The 13,765-nt window shown below is 39.7% G+C and overlaps 1 protein-coding gene across 1 annotated transcript in view; it reads right to left on the bottom strand.

Annotated features, from left to right (window-relative positions):
• Positions 1-13,765, bottom strand: part of DCBLD1 (discoidin, CUB and LCCL domain containing 1) — a 66,337-nt gene that overhangs the window by 10,595 nt on the left and 41,977 nt on the right. The window contains exons 7-12 of the mRNA XM_075202972.1: positions 11,269-11,309; positions 6,507-6,707; positions 5,232-5,356; positions 4,584-4,731; positions 1,178-1,291; positions 661-745 (exon numbers count right to left, since the gene is read on the bottom strand). Coding sequence (XP_075059073.1) covers positions 661-745; positions 1,178-1,291; positions 4,584-4,731; positions 5,232-5,356; positions 6,507-6,707; positions 11,269-11,309 — 714 coding nt within the window. The remainder of the gene's footprint in view (positions 1-660; positions 746-1,177; positions 1,292-4,583; positions 4,732-5,231; positions 5,357-6,506; positions 6,708-11,268; positions 11,310-13,765) is intronic.

Here is a 13,765-nt window from a genome sequence, read left to right as displayed (position 1 = left end):
GTCTCTACTTTGCCCTTGTCACTCTTCAAAAGGACAATAAAGTGGAGACACATCAAGGTACATAAAGCTGGGTACACACTACAGAAATTTCAACCAACTTTTTATGCCGAGCGATTTTACATGCGATCGATGATCTGATCGCTCGGTCCATGGACTGCATACACACTAGCCTTGTTTAGGACGATAAAGGGAAGAGCGGACGTCCCTTTAGCGACTTTTTACCGCCATGTTGTTGTGAGCAATGACTGTAATTTCGTACTCACTGTTGTGGATTGATTGGAAGTTTATACACAATACACAGCGGAAACGAGATTGGAATGAAAATATTAAACGGTACGACCAACCAAATGAGGCGATAATCGTCCATTTGGGCAGACTTTCGACCATCGTGTCACTGTACACACACTGACCCGACTTTTGAACGAGCGGTCGTATGTCGGCTGTTTGAGCCGATTATTGGACGAAAACAGTGTAGTGTGTGCTCAGCTTTAGACAGGAGATATCTTCACTCAGTACAACTTAATTATGTTCTAGGCCTGAGCTAGTCAATGGCGCTGGGCATAGGTCATTCCACTACATCATATGTGCAGTATATACCCAGTCAGCCGTTACAATAAACCCTATTTAATTTTATATTAGCTCATTATAAAGTGTCCATACCTTCGTGATATGCATATGCAGAGAACCGATACAAGCACGCACACTACCAGTGCTAATGGGATAAGAACAGCAATCATTTTCCATCCTAAAATAAAGTCAGAGAGGAGACTACATGAATTATGAAACCTATATCACACATGCACATAGTCCCTAATCTGTACTTGACTGAGCCAACTGTTGTTGCAAGAGATACTAAGGCAATTGCCTTCCATCCTTGGGACTTCTACAGTTCCCGACTGGGAATCTATTAATGTCAAAAGATGACCAGTATTTATACTCCACCTTAAAACTTAGAATATTGACTGTTACACCTCTATGAGGAGAATGAAGGTACTATTATGGTACAAAAAGCAAAGTGTTAAAAATATGCTCCCAAAAAAGGCTTATGTCTTGGAAAAAATATTCCTTTGAGATATTTGTGGTAGAAACCACACAGGCTTAAATAAGTAAATCACTATCTAGGAATTAGTATCTCTTTTCAATGAAAACGATACATGTGCTAGTGTACAATACATACCAAAATCATTTTCTTCTGAAGGAACCGGCTCTGTGATGTTTTTTTCTTCTTTTACCGGATTGTTTTTTTTTTCATTTGTCTTCTTCCACATGGGATGAGTGGATGAGTTGTGAGCTATGGAAAGAAAACAGGAAGGACTGTGTGAGAAAGCTTCACTTACATAAACGCTCTAGGATTAAAGGAGCTATTGTCCTTAAACAGAGAAAATATTACTCTCAATTAACTGTTTGAGCCCTTCAAATGAACACATACATGAAAAATGGACACACAGTTAACGCAGCAATCCCAATATAGAATTATTTTCTTTTTAAATAGCAAGTCAAGTACGTTTCAAGTATGCATTTTTCTTAGCTATCCTGAAACAAATCATTATCTCATTTACAAAAGCCCTGGTTGGCAAACACAAATGGCTGCCAGACACAGATACAGTCACTCTACTTCACACAGACTTACAGCATGTCATGTAGAGGGCACAGTGCAGACAGACCTCAGAGAGGCATTCCAAAGCATAATCATACTGCTCTTATGATCATACTGCTCTGCAGGTGGCATTTAAACATATGTACTACAGTTACTTTATGGTGTTTTATATATATAAGGTATACATAATTCTATAAAGTTATTGGAAGTCTATTTTTGTAATGTGTCCTGTGGAATGGTGTCACTATTGGTTGTATTCTTACTGTAGAGATTATCACCCTGTGTGACTTTATAAATAACAAAGCAAAGATAAAAATTCCAGCTATTAGCACGTGGGTGCAAGTGTACAGTCATGGCCACAAGTTTTGAGAATGACACAAATATTTTTCACAAAGTCTGCTGCCTCAGATTTTATGATGGCAATTTGCATATACTCCAGAATGTCATGGAGTGATCAGATGAATTGCAATTCATTTTAAAGTCCCTCTCTGCCATGACAATGAACTTTATCTCAAAAACAACATTTTCCCTGCATTTCAAGCCTTCCACAAATGGACCAGCTGACATCAGGTCTGTAATTCTCTTCTAAGCACAGTTGAGAATGTTGGCGAGCACAAGACTGGAGATCACTTTTATCATGCTGATTGAGTAAGAATAACAGACTGGAAGCTTTAAAAGGAGGGTGGTACTTGAATTCATTGTTCTTCCTCTGTTAACCATGGATAGCTGCAAGGAAACATGTGCAGTCATCATTGCTTTGCACAAAAAGGGTTTCACTGGCAAGGATATTGCTGCTTGTAAGATTGCACCTAAATCAACCATTTATCGGATCATCAAGAACTTCAAGAAGAGAAGTTCAATAGTTGTGAAGAAGGCTTCAAAAACGTCCAGCAAGCACCAGAACAGTCTCCTAAAGTTGATTCAGCTGCGGGATCGGGGCATCACCAGCGCAGAGCTTGCTCAGGAATGGCAGCAGGCAGGTGTGAGTGCATCTGTATGCACAGTGAGGTGAAGACGATTAGAGGATGGCCTGGTGTCAAGAAGGCCAGCATAGAAGCCACTTGTCTCCAGGAAAAACATCAGGGACAGACTGATATTCTGCAAAATGTACAGGGATTGAACTGCTGAGGAATGGGGTAAACTCATTTTCTCTGATGAATCCCCCCCTTTCAGATTGTTTGGGGCATCTGGAAAAACACTTATTCGGAAAAGGAAAGGTGACCGCTACCATAGTCCTGTGTCATGTCAACAGTAAAGCATCCTGAGACCATTCATGTGTGGGGTTGCTTCTCAGCCAAGGGAGTGGGCTAACTCACAATTTTGCCTAGGAACACAGCCATGAATAAAGAATGGTACCAAAACATCCTCTAAGAGCAACTTCTCCCAACGATCCAAGAACAGTTTGGTGACGAACAATGCCTTTTCCAGCATGATGGAGCACCTTGCCATAAGGCAACAGTGATAACTAAGTGGCTCAGGGATCAAAACATCAAAATTTTGGATCCAGAGCCAGGAAACTCCCCAGACCTGAATCCCTTTGAGAACTTGTGGTCAATCCTCAAGAGGCGGGTGGACAAACAATAACCCACAAATTCTGACAAACTCCAAGCATTGATTAGGCAAGATTGAGCGGCCATCAGTCAGTATGTCTCCCAGAAGTTGATTGACAGCATGCCAGGGCGAATTTCAGAGGTCAACACTGTAAATATTGACTCTTTGCATAAACTTAATGTAATTGTCCATAAAAAGCCTTTGACACTTATGACATGCTTGTAATTTTACTTCAGTATACCATAGCAACATCTGACAAAGGTCTAAAAACAATGAAGCAGCAAACTTTGTGAAAAACAATACTTGTGCCATTCTCAAAACTTTTGACCATAACTGTAAATGTTACTGCTATTTTAGTTCATGTCTTCCTTGTTTTTTATGTATACGTTCTGATTAAAAGAAATGTTCAAAAGATTTATTTGAATGAATACAAGTATTTGTGGGTAACATAAGAAGCATAATTTGTGCGAGTGATTCAATGGCGTGGAGACAAAGATACATAATAGGGAGACATAGTTTGGTGTTGGAGTCAGCTTGAGACTTCTGTTCCTCCTAGAGTTTGCCGTGTTCCTTCTTTCATTTATTTCTGTGTGGCAGAGAATGCATTGAGAAACATTTAGAAAAGCCCCTGCCAGTGAGGAGCGTTGATCAATATCCTCTTGTATTTCTTCCCCCACACACAAAAAGTTAAATATTTATATTTTAGTTATCTTGTTGAACAGTTAAAGCAGAACAGTTTTATTCTGTATAGAGACAATCCAAAGAAAAAAAAAACCCAAACAGTGACAAAAAAGTGCAATAGAAGAACACGTACAGTAAAAAACGTGATATCCAATGCAACTAACAAACCTTGTGTTACCACCTTCTTGTTAAGCTTAGATAAAGATTCCATTTAGTCCCAGCATAGGTATACCTTCCAGGTTGTGAAGGGGCCAAGCAAACTGCCACCTGTGCAGCTCCTGGCTCCGCCCCTCTCTCTGCTATCTCCTCTAAGTACAGAGCTCAGAGAAGAATAGTGCAGGGTGTACAATCAGCAGGGAGATTCAGGAGCTCCCTTTTGTGTGGCCACCACCACCAGGCATTTCAGGCCACATAATGCCACGTATGCAAGCCAGCATTCTAGGGAGGGGAGGGTATGGGGACACCTTTACGTGCTGTGATACTGCCATGTGGGCCAACCACAACTTACAGGATCATTGTAGAATATGAGTGATAACACCTCTGGAATACATTGGGATGGAAGATGATCATACACACAAGCAGATAGGTTACTGGACTACTACTTTTAATTGAACATGCCCATAAATCTATGCAAACTATTAATATCAGCATCACACATTTGATGGTTTGATGGCCACACACACTACAATACAAGGGACTGTAATGTCTCCTGTGCAGCTAGAACAAGACAGAGATGGGTTACATTTGTACATACTCTGTACAAGAGCACATCCTGTAAGCTCCACCTTCATAGCTATTCTTTGGTTCCAGGTCCGTGGTATTATTCGAAGAGCCCTGGCCACAACTGGAGGGATGAAGTTATTACGAGACCAATCCTGATTGTTTGAGTTGCCCTCCAATACCTTCAGATTAATGGACATGAAAACAAAAGATAAACATGGCATGATCGTAAAATATATACAATTTTAAAACAACATTTTAAAAAGGGAACACAAGACTATATAAAATTAAAGGCCAACTCTTCCTTTAAATTCCCCCACCCACAATAGCTGTTCATGTTATATGTATCCTATTACATCTTAGTATTGCATGCTATTTACCATCGGACCTTGAATCCAGTGTATACAGCAGCTTTGCCAGAAAAATATTAAAACTGTTCCCCTTTGCTACCAGGAAGAAGCAATATTCAAACAGTTACAGCTAGTCAGGTAGCTGTAATGTGGAAACTAAACAAGTTTTGGCCGAGGGAGGAGGAATTCATGGGCGGGTTATTTGCAAATGTTTATTCAAATCATCAAATAAAAAAAAATACATTTGGGGAATCAAGTTTAAAGGTGGAGTTACTTTCTAAAAATGGCATGTGTCTTAGTTAGAAAATACAGAAATCAAAGATATCAGTCACCTTTTCTTCATTGCTCATTGCACCCTTGTAAGTCCTCCACTTTGATCCATCTCTTTTAAAGCTGATGGTATAAGATTTCACGTAAAAATTAAAGTTTTGCAGTGTGGATCCTGTAGTTACAATACCTAGAAAAAAAAGCAAAAAACACAAACCTGTAGTGTGTTCAAATACATTAAAAAAAAAAAAAAATAAAAAAAAAAAAAATAAAATACTTCATTTATGGAATACATAGAGCCTAAGAAATGGATTAGAACGTTTTGAACTTCTATCAGAGTGTGTTTTCTATGTGAAAGTTAATGGATAATTCATTGCATTTAATGACACTGGTAGAAATATCAAATGCAAACAAGACATCAACCAGCAGACAAAGCAGGCAATTACCGTATATACTCGAGTATAAGTCGACCCGAATATAAGCCGAGGCACCTAATTTTACCACAAAAAACTGGGAAAACTTATTGACTCGAGTATAAGCCTAGGGTGGGAAATGACTTGCTTCTTTTAATAAACTCAGGCTCCCAAAATGTCTCCAAATGTACCAAAAAATCAGCAACCATATTAGTAAGGTGTATATATTGTGCATATATAGTGTATATAGCGTTCACATGGGATAGCAGATGCCACAATTTGGAAAATATTGGAGAGGATATGTTTGTTATTAATAATTACTAGATAAACTGCTCACCCTAGGTACTGCGCCCACTTATCCTACTAGGCTGTCTTTAGGACAGTACACACATCTTGCATCTCTTTCTCATTGACGAGGAGCTCTGGATATGTCCCCCTGTGTTTACTATCCTCTGTGCCTGGTAGGAAGGGATTTTCTTCAGCCCTTAACTTCCACTGCGGAAGATAAGAGCTGAGGGACCGGAGAACAGGCACTCACTCGAGTATAAGCCGAGGGGGGCTTTTTCCAGCATCAAAAATGTGCTGAAAAAGTAGGCTTATACTCGAGTATATACAGTAATAAAATTCACTAAACAATACCTCCTCTCTCAGTGGCAAGGTGAATAACCAAAAGGAACAACAGAGCTAAAATGAATGTCTTATATAAAAGATATAGTACTAAAATTCACACAATGCAAATATGAGATGCAGAAAGATATTTCACATAAAGTTGTGACTATGGGAGACTATTTGTTTCATATGCAAATTAAACTTACTGAAGGATGCATCAGTCAGTAAGGATTTGCATAACAAATTTACAATATCAAACTTCTCAAGTTCTATTAGGGTATGAGACATCTGGGATCTGGAAACAATAAACTGACTTACCAGTTATTTTTTTTTTGTCTCCTAAATCAATTTCTAGCCACTGCCTGTCAGCCTGAAGGCTAGAAGCCCAGGACACCCCTGGAGTATTGAGCTGCGCTTTTTCAGGGGACCACTGTACCATTTGCCCATTGTCGCTGCTCCAAGATGAGGTCGCTGAAAAGGACTCTGCTGCACGTCCCGCAGTCAGGGAAGTACTGCAATCTAAAAAATGGAATACAATAAAATATGGATATAAGGCTTTCTTCTTAGTAGTATTATTTAAGGATAAGTCAGACAGATGTCCAGGCCCCAACATGAATATGAAAGGACACACTGTTATACAGCAAACTTACACATAACGTAAGATATTTTAACAACTTTAAATGACCACAGACTGGCTTAACCGCCGCTTGGGTCAAGCAACGCTGACCGGCTACATCAGCAAATGAGTGGGCAAATTAGAAGAGATGCAACCTAATGGATTGATCACTTCTGGACCACATAGTGAGCAGTCAAAAACCAAGAGTAGTCAACTTATGAATTTATGAGCATGGCCACTAATGATCTATAATGATCTACTCAAATTCAATTGAATTATTATCTGACATCACACTCTAATTGGGACCTCGTATGCCTTGATATCAGACCAGTATGTGGCCAGCTTTACTGAACAGATATTGGCAAGCGAGGCATACTACTACCCACATATGTGTACATGTCAAACACTACAAACTGGATGGCATATTTACTTCAGCCCCATCCTAAATTTGTTCAGATTGAATCTGGAAGGCAGGAAAACCAGGCCAACTAATGTAACCAATATAGGTAGTAAAGAGGTCAGTTATCCTAGCAATTAGGAGGAGTGCAAGTGTCCAAACTGCTCACAGTTCAGTGACTGCACCGAGCTCACAAAACAAGCGCTTGCAGAGACATAGCAAAACTGCCAACAGTTATTAACAGATATTCATAATGGAAAATATTAAATATGCCTTTGAATATTTATTTATTTTTAATTGACTAAGGACATTAAAATTTATTTATAATCATAACACAAAAAAACGAAATATTTTTCTCCATAGCAGTGTTTATTCCTTATAGGCATTCTTCCCATGCTTAAGCAACCCATATCAGAAATGTGAATGGTGATAAGGCAGGTGGAAGGATTGCGAAAATTGTATAATAGATCATCTTCTCTACGCTGTTACAATCAGAAAGAGCAGAGGACAAACACTCTCCCAGAAAATACATCTATTTTACTTATAGGTGTAATACAACAAACTATTTGCATCATGGATATTTGCTGTACATATCCATATACAACACGATGGTCATGATGGTAAGGTCAGACTAACCAATAATTAAGAAAACACAATGGTATAAAGCAGAAACCTGCACCCTTGCACAGGAATCACCTCTTTATAAAATCATGAGAAAGGCAGATTTTTCACATTTTACCAAACTTCTGTTTAATCATTTGGTGTCAAGTGTCCCCAGCATACTGCCAAAGAACAGGCTAAACAATGAAAATTAATTTTAAAAAAAAATAAAAAAAATAAATAAATAAATTTCTACATTTCTCAGCAACATAGTAAAATTATAACAACACATCAGCAGGAGACACCCTGAAGGCAGACTCAGAATCTGGAATTTGTGTCGCCTTCGCTCACTGCCTCAACAAGCTAGCTATTTACTGAACAGCTGCGTATTCATTCTGACCTCTGGGGACTTGTAGAATATTTGAAGGGGTTCCAAAAATCACAACAAACTACACCAATAACTTTACCTGTACATGACAATTTAAGTCCAATAATAAAAAGGTATTTAAAAGTCCAAATCTACATTGATAAACAGAAAAGCCAAAAACACCAATTTATAAGCATTGCGTTTTGTTTTTTAAAACCAAGCATAAGCTGACTTTGGATCATATCTGGTGAAAAAAACAAATTGGATAATCTCTTAATTAACCAGGTCTCACAAATTAATAGAGCACTGCATCAAGTCTCAGCTAGCAGTCTAATGCCAAAAGTAGGCTTTATGAGAGGAGTGTGTGCTCGCAACATACCAAAAAGTTATCTAAGCTCCTTGAAAAGGGGACATGGTATCAAACATTCAGGGGGCAAAGTTCAGGACTAAAGGAGAATGGGCTAAATAATATATTACTGAAAGAGAAGTAGGCTCTTGGACAAATTCCATATCACAACTTGAAGGCAAGTTCGATGGAAGGTGATTAGAACAATGCAAGACCTTAAAGGGGTGCTTAACATAATGATAATTGTATTGTCCATACAGATGTTTATTTTGCTGTCCTTGGATAGGACAACAAATTTGCTCAGGTTTGTTCATTTGATACAATTTTATCTATACAAAAGATCTGCTATCGAATATAAGAGCAATGAGAAAAAAAGTCTGCTTGAGCAATAGAATTTTCTGAAGGCGGGGATCGCCACCAGCAAGTGTGAAGACCAATATAGCTTAACAGATGTGTGTAGAATAAGAGTACAAAATTTGGAGTTGCACCATAATACATACTTGCCAACTCTCCCGAAATGTCCGGGAGACTCCCAAAATTGGAGTAGCTCTCTTGGGCTCCCGGGAGAGCAGGCAAATATATCACATATGGCAACATGCACCTCAAAATGACACGTTTCGCGGTGAATCGCGTCATTTTGGCCCTGCCTCGCGATAAAACAGCATTTTGTCGTGAGGCGGAGCCAAAAGGACGTGAATTACCGCACCACGCCCCCCCGCCCTCCAACCACGTCCCCCTGTCTGGAATCTCCCGGAATTAGCTTGCCAAAGGTTGACATAATAACCTTAAGATAATTATTTGTAGTCCTCTTCCATCACAATTAAGCCAGGCATTTCTGGTCTAATTCCATTATAAAGTTTTTCCATCTAGGTTGACGTTTGGTGATCTGGCAATTTACAGCACGGCCCATACATTTATGTTCTCTTTACTGCTCTGTCTTGACTGAGAAGCATCTCCTTGACACAGTGGCGGTAGCCATCTTGTGGACTGCACCAATATTCATGAAAATGCAGATTATCAGGAACCAGCAGCATAGCAGAGACACTTCATGATCAATAGTCATGCAGCAAAGCACAGATTCAGTGAATGAATGGGGTGCATTCTCACAATTGTGGCTCACCTCACACAATTACTGCCTCCACTATGTGCAGGCAACAAGCGCACATTAATATATACACCTCAACCTTCTGTCACTTACTGTCTGTTCTGACCTGTGGAGATAAAATTCTTTTCTGCATGCCTCTCACCCTATGTTATACTCCACGGTACCATATAAATTGGTATATGTTTATTGCTCAACTTGCTTACATTCATTTCTCCAATTCATCATCATTTATTTATATAACGCCACTAATTCCGCAGCGCTGTACAGAGAACTCACTCACATCAGTCCCTGCCCCATTGGGGCCTACAGTCTAAATTTCCTGACACACAGACAGACAGACAGACTAGGGTCAATTTGCTAGCAGCCAATTAACCTGCTAGTATGTTTTTGGAGTGTGGGAAGAAACCAGAGCACCCAGGGGAAACCCACGCAAACACAGGGAGAACATACAAACTCCTTACAGATAAGGTCATGGCATGGTCGGGAATTGAACTCATGACCCCAGTGCTGTGAGGCAGAGGTGCCAACCACTACGCCACCGTGCTGTCCGATTGTACTGTTCTGCAGTTTTTCTCTGGTGCTTCATAAGGACCAATATATACACACATATCTATATCCACACACAAAAATCTCTCTTCTCTACCTGTTTATGACTTATTTTGTATGCATACTTGCTCATCCAGGGCCGATTGAGAAGTGTATAGAAATCATAACTGCAATATAGTAGTGAACAAATAAGTTCAATACAGAATCAGATACTAGAAGAGGAGGTCCCTGCTCCAGAGAGCTTACATTTTAAATGTAGCTTGGTAAACAAAGAGAACAGATTCGCATGTAGTTCAGGGTGCTGATAGGTTTCCATACAGAAAGAGAGCATGCTTTTATTATGTCGGGGTAACATACACAATATATATATATTTCCATGGTCCACATCTGAACATTTCTGTTTAGGAGTTTGATGGTCCTTTAAAATGTATACTTGAGCATAAATTACATTAAAAGGTATAGCCTTTACTAAAAATGTGCAAGCTTATATACCAACATTTCACTTAATTTTCAAGTGGGTGAAAATTATACTTGTTTTCCAGTGACCACTCTAAACAGTGCCTTTTAGTTACAGAATCCCTCTTCATTTAGCAGTAAAAAATAGAATTCTATAAAACTCACTGGTAGCTGCTTTAGTTGTTCAACAGGCGTGCACTACACATAATGTAGACGATAATTCAGTTTACCTATAATGCATGGGATTATCAAGCCTATAATGTTTAATAGATATATATTCAACCTCAAAAAAAATATTTTTGATAAAAGTTATACTTCTGACAAAAAAATAAAATAAACACATTGTTACACAATGTGGTTCACAAGCAAACATTTTAAAATGTACATTAGAAATCCATCGATAATAGTTTGATATTTTGATCCTATGTATGTTAACAAATAATATAAAGAGCCATTGTAATCATCCTCCTACTGGAGATATTTGCAGTGTATTGTACAGTACACAAAGCATAATGCAGATCAAGCAGCACTATCTGGGAGAACATCAGCCTATTGCTCTTATATGTATAGAGATCTGACCTCTGCTTAACAGAATAATCAAGTTCAAACACAGACACATGCAGACGTTTACAGTGTATTATTCTTACCAAGGCTGTTGAACACAAACCGCCGGTCTGAAAGTGAGCCACTGGGAGAGAAAAAGAAACAAAGGGAAAAAGTGATTAGTAGCAGCTAGACAACACATTTCTCTATGAGGCGGTTAATCTCATTATCTGAGAGAGGTACAAAGTGCTGCAACTATCAGTATCTCCACCAGAGATGACAGATGATCACTGAACAAGGACTCTCTATTTCTGAAAGGCCTTTGACCTGTGTCTGTTTGTGCAGTGTCCTCACAGTGTCACGGATCATTGTCACGTTTGTTGAGGTTTCTGGGATAGCATTTAAAGTGCCATCTTGTGGCGATTTAACAGCTGCTGTCATAATAACGTCTTGTGAGCGTGTCGCATACAAGTCTACTCTTCATGTGGCAGCAGTCACCTTCTGAGGTCTGCAGGGTATAGCAATAAGAATTGTTTTTATCTATTCTGCACATATGAACAATATACATAGCTTGAGCAAATTAACCAATAATAATAATAATAAAAAAAGAAAGCCAAACTTGGTGTCTGTGGTTCCTTAGAACTTTGTTACCTTATTTTTCCTTTCACAAGGGCTTTTTTTTTTATGATTCTTTACTTATTTATGCTAGTTTTTTTGTTTGTTATTTCAAACCATTTTGTAATAACTTTGCTGTTTGGTAATATTACATTTTTGTTTTGAAAAATGAAAGGCCTAGTAAAATGGCAATGTAAACATAGGGAGTAAGTAAGCACAAATCTAAAGCCATAAGTAGCATTGAAATTTATGCATTTACTAGACACATCTTACCCAATATTTTTCTCTGAAGTGACTTTCGATCTCATTCACTAGTTTGAAATCAATCCATTTCTATGGTCATTCTACAGCACATAAGCAGGGCCAGCCGAGAGGCCGAGAGGGGGAGCGGGCACTAATTACCGGGCGCCGACGGTTGTTGTTTTTTTTTTCTGCGGCGGGGGGGCTCGGTCGTTGGTGGGGGGAGCATGGTAGTAAAAAACAAAATATACATACTCGCATGATCGCAGCGCCAGCGTCCTTCCTCTCTGCTGCTCTGTGCTCCATTCAGACTGTTTGAATGCCGGCTGTGACATCATGTCACGCCCAGTTTCAGTCAGTCTGGAGCAATGGAGCACAGAGCAGCTGAGAGGACCAGAAGGGAAGAAAAGTAAAAGGTAAGTAAGGGGAGGAAAACAGGGGGGAGGGGGGAGGGGGGGTGTGGCCTGTCATAAAGGGGTTAAAAAAACAAGGGTGGGGCCTATCATAGAGGGGTTAAAAAACGAGGAGGGGTCCTGTCATAGAGGGGTTAAAAAACGAGGGGGGGAGGCCTGTCAGAGGGGTTAAAAAAAGCAAGGGGGGCCTGTCATAGAGGGGTTAAAAGCGCAAGGGGGGGCCTGGCACAGAGTGGTTAAAAAAACGAGGGGGGGGGGAGGGGTCTGTCATAGAGGGGTTAAAAAAGAACCTATTGATTTTGATGTGTTAGCCACGCCCAAATGGCGCATTTGCCACGCCCCCAAATGCATGACCACACATCCGCAAAATGTTTTACCATACTCGACTATAAAGGGGGCCCCATTAATTTGTTGTACCGGGGCTCTGAATTCCTCTTGGCAGCCCTGCACATAAGTATATGTGATCTGAATCTGTAACATGTCACTTATATACGGATAATCAGCAAAGATAAGCCAGGTTTTGGTAAAACAAACATAACACATAGAATAGAGCACTCCCACCACCTCTTCATAAACACTTATGAAACATAAATAAATATCACATTTGTGGGATTCATGTGTTGACCACTGGCAGTAGTGTGGTTATCTTGTACAATAGCAATAGGTTCATAACAGAACATCACTACAGTCATGGCCAAAAGTTTTGTGAATGACAAATATTTTTTACGAAGTCTGCTGCCTCAGTGTTTATGATGGCAATTTTCATATACTTCAGAATGTCATGAAGAGTGATCAGATGAATTGCATTTAATTTCAAAGTCCCTATCTGCTATGACAATGAACTTTATCCCAAAAACAACCTTTCCCCTACATTTCAGCCCTGCCACAAAAGGACCAGCTGACATCAGGTCAGTGATTCTCTCGTTAATACAGGTGAGAGTGTTGACGAGCACAAGGCTAGATATCCCTCTGTCATGTTAATTGAGTTAGAATAATAGACTGGAAGCTTTAAAAAGGTGGGTGGTGCTTGAAATCATTGTTCTTCCTCTGTTAACCACGGTTATCTGCAAGGAAACACATGCAGTCATCATTGCTTTGCACAAAAAGGGCTACTAGTAAGATTGCACCTAAATCAACCATTTATCGGACCATCAAGAACTTCAAGAAGAGAAGTTCAATAGTTGTGAATAAGGCTTCAGGGCGCCCAAGAACGTCCAGCAAGCGCCTGGACTGTCTCCTAAAGTTGATTCAGCTGCGGGATCAGGGCACCACCAGTGCAGAGCTTGCTCAGGAATGGCAGCAAGCAGGTGCGAGTGTATCTGCACGCCCAGTG

Source organism: Mixophyes fleayi, chromosome 3 (genome assembly GCF_038048845.1).
Source record: "Mixophyes fleayi isolate aMixFle1 chromosome 3, aMixFle1.hap1, whole genome shotgun sequence".
NCBI classification, from domain to species: domain Eukaryota; kingdom Metazoa; phylum Chordata; class Amphibia; order Anura; family Limnodynastidae; genus Mixophyes; species Mixophyes fleayi.
Note: the sequence above shows the minus strand (reverse complement) of the source record. Positions and strands in the feature narration are given on the sequence as shown.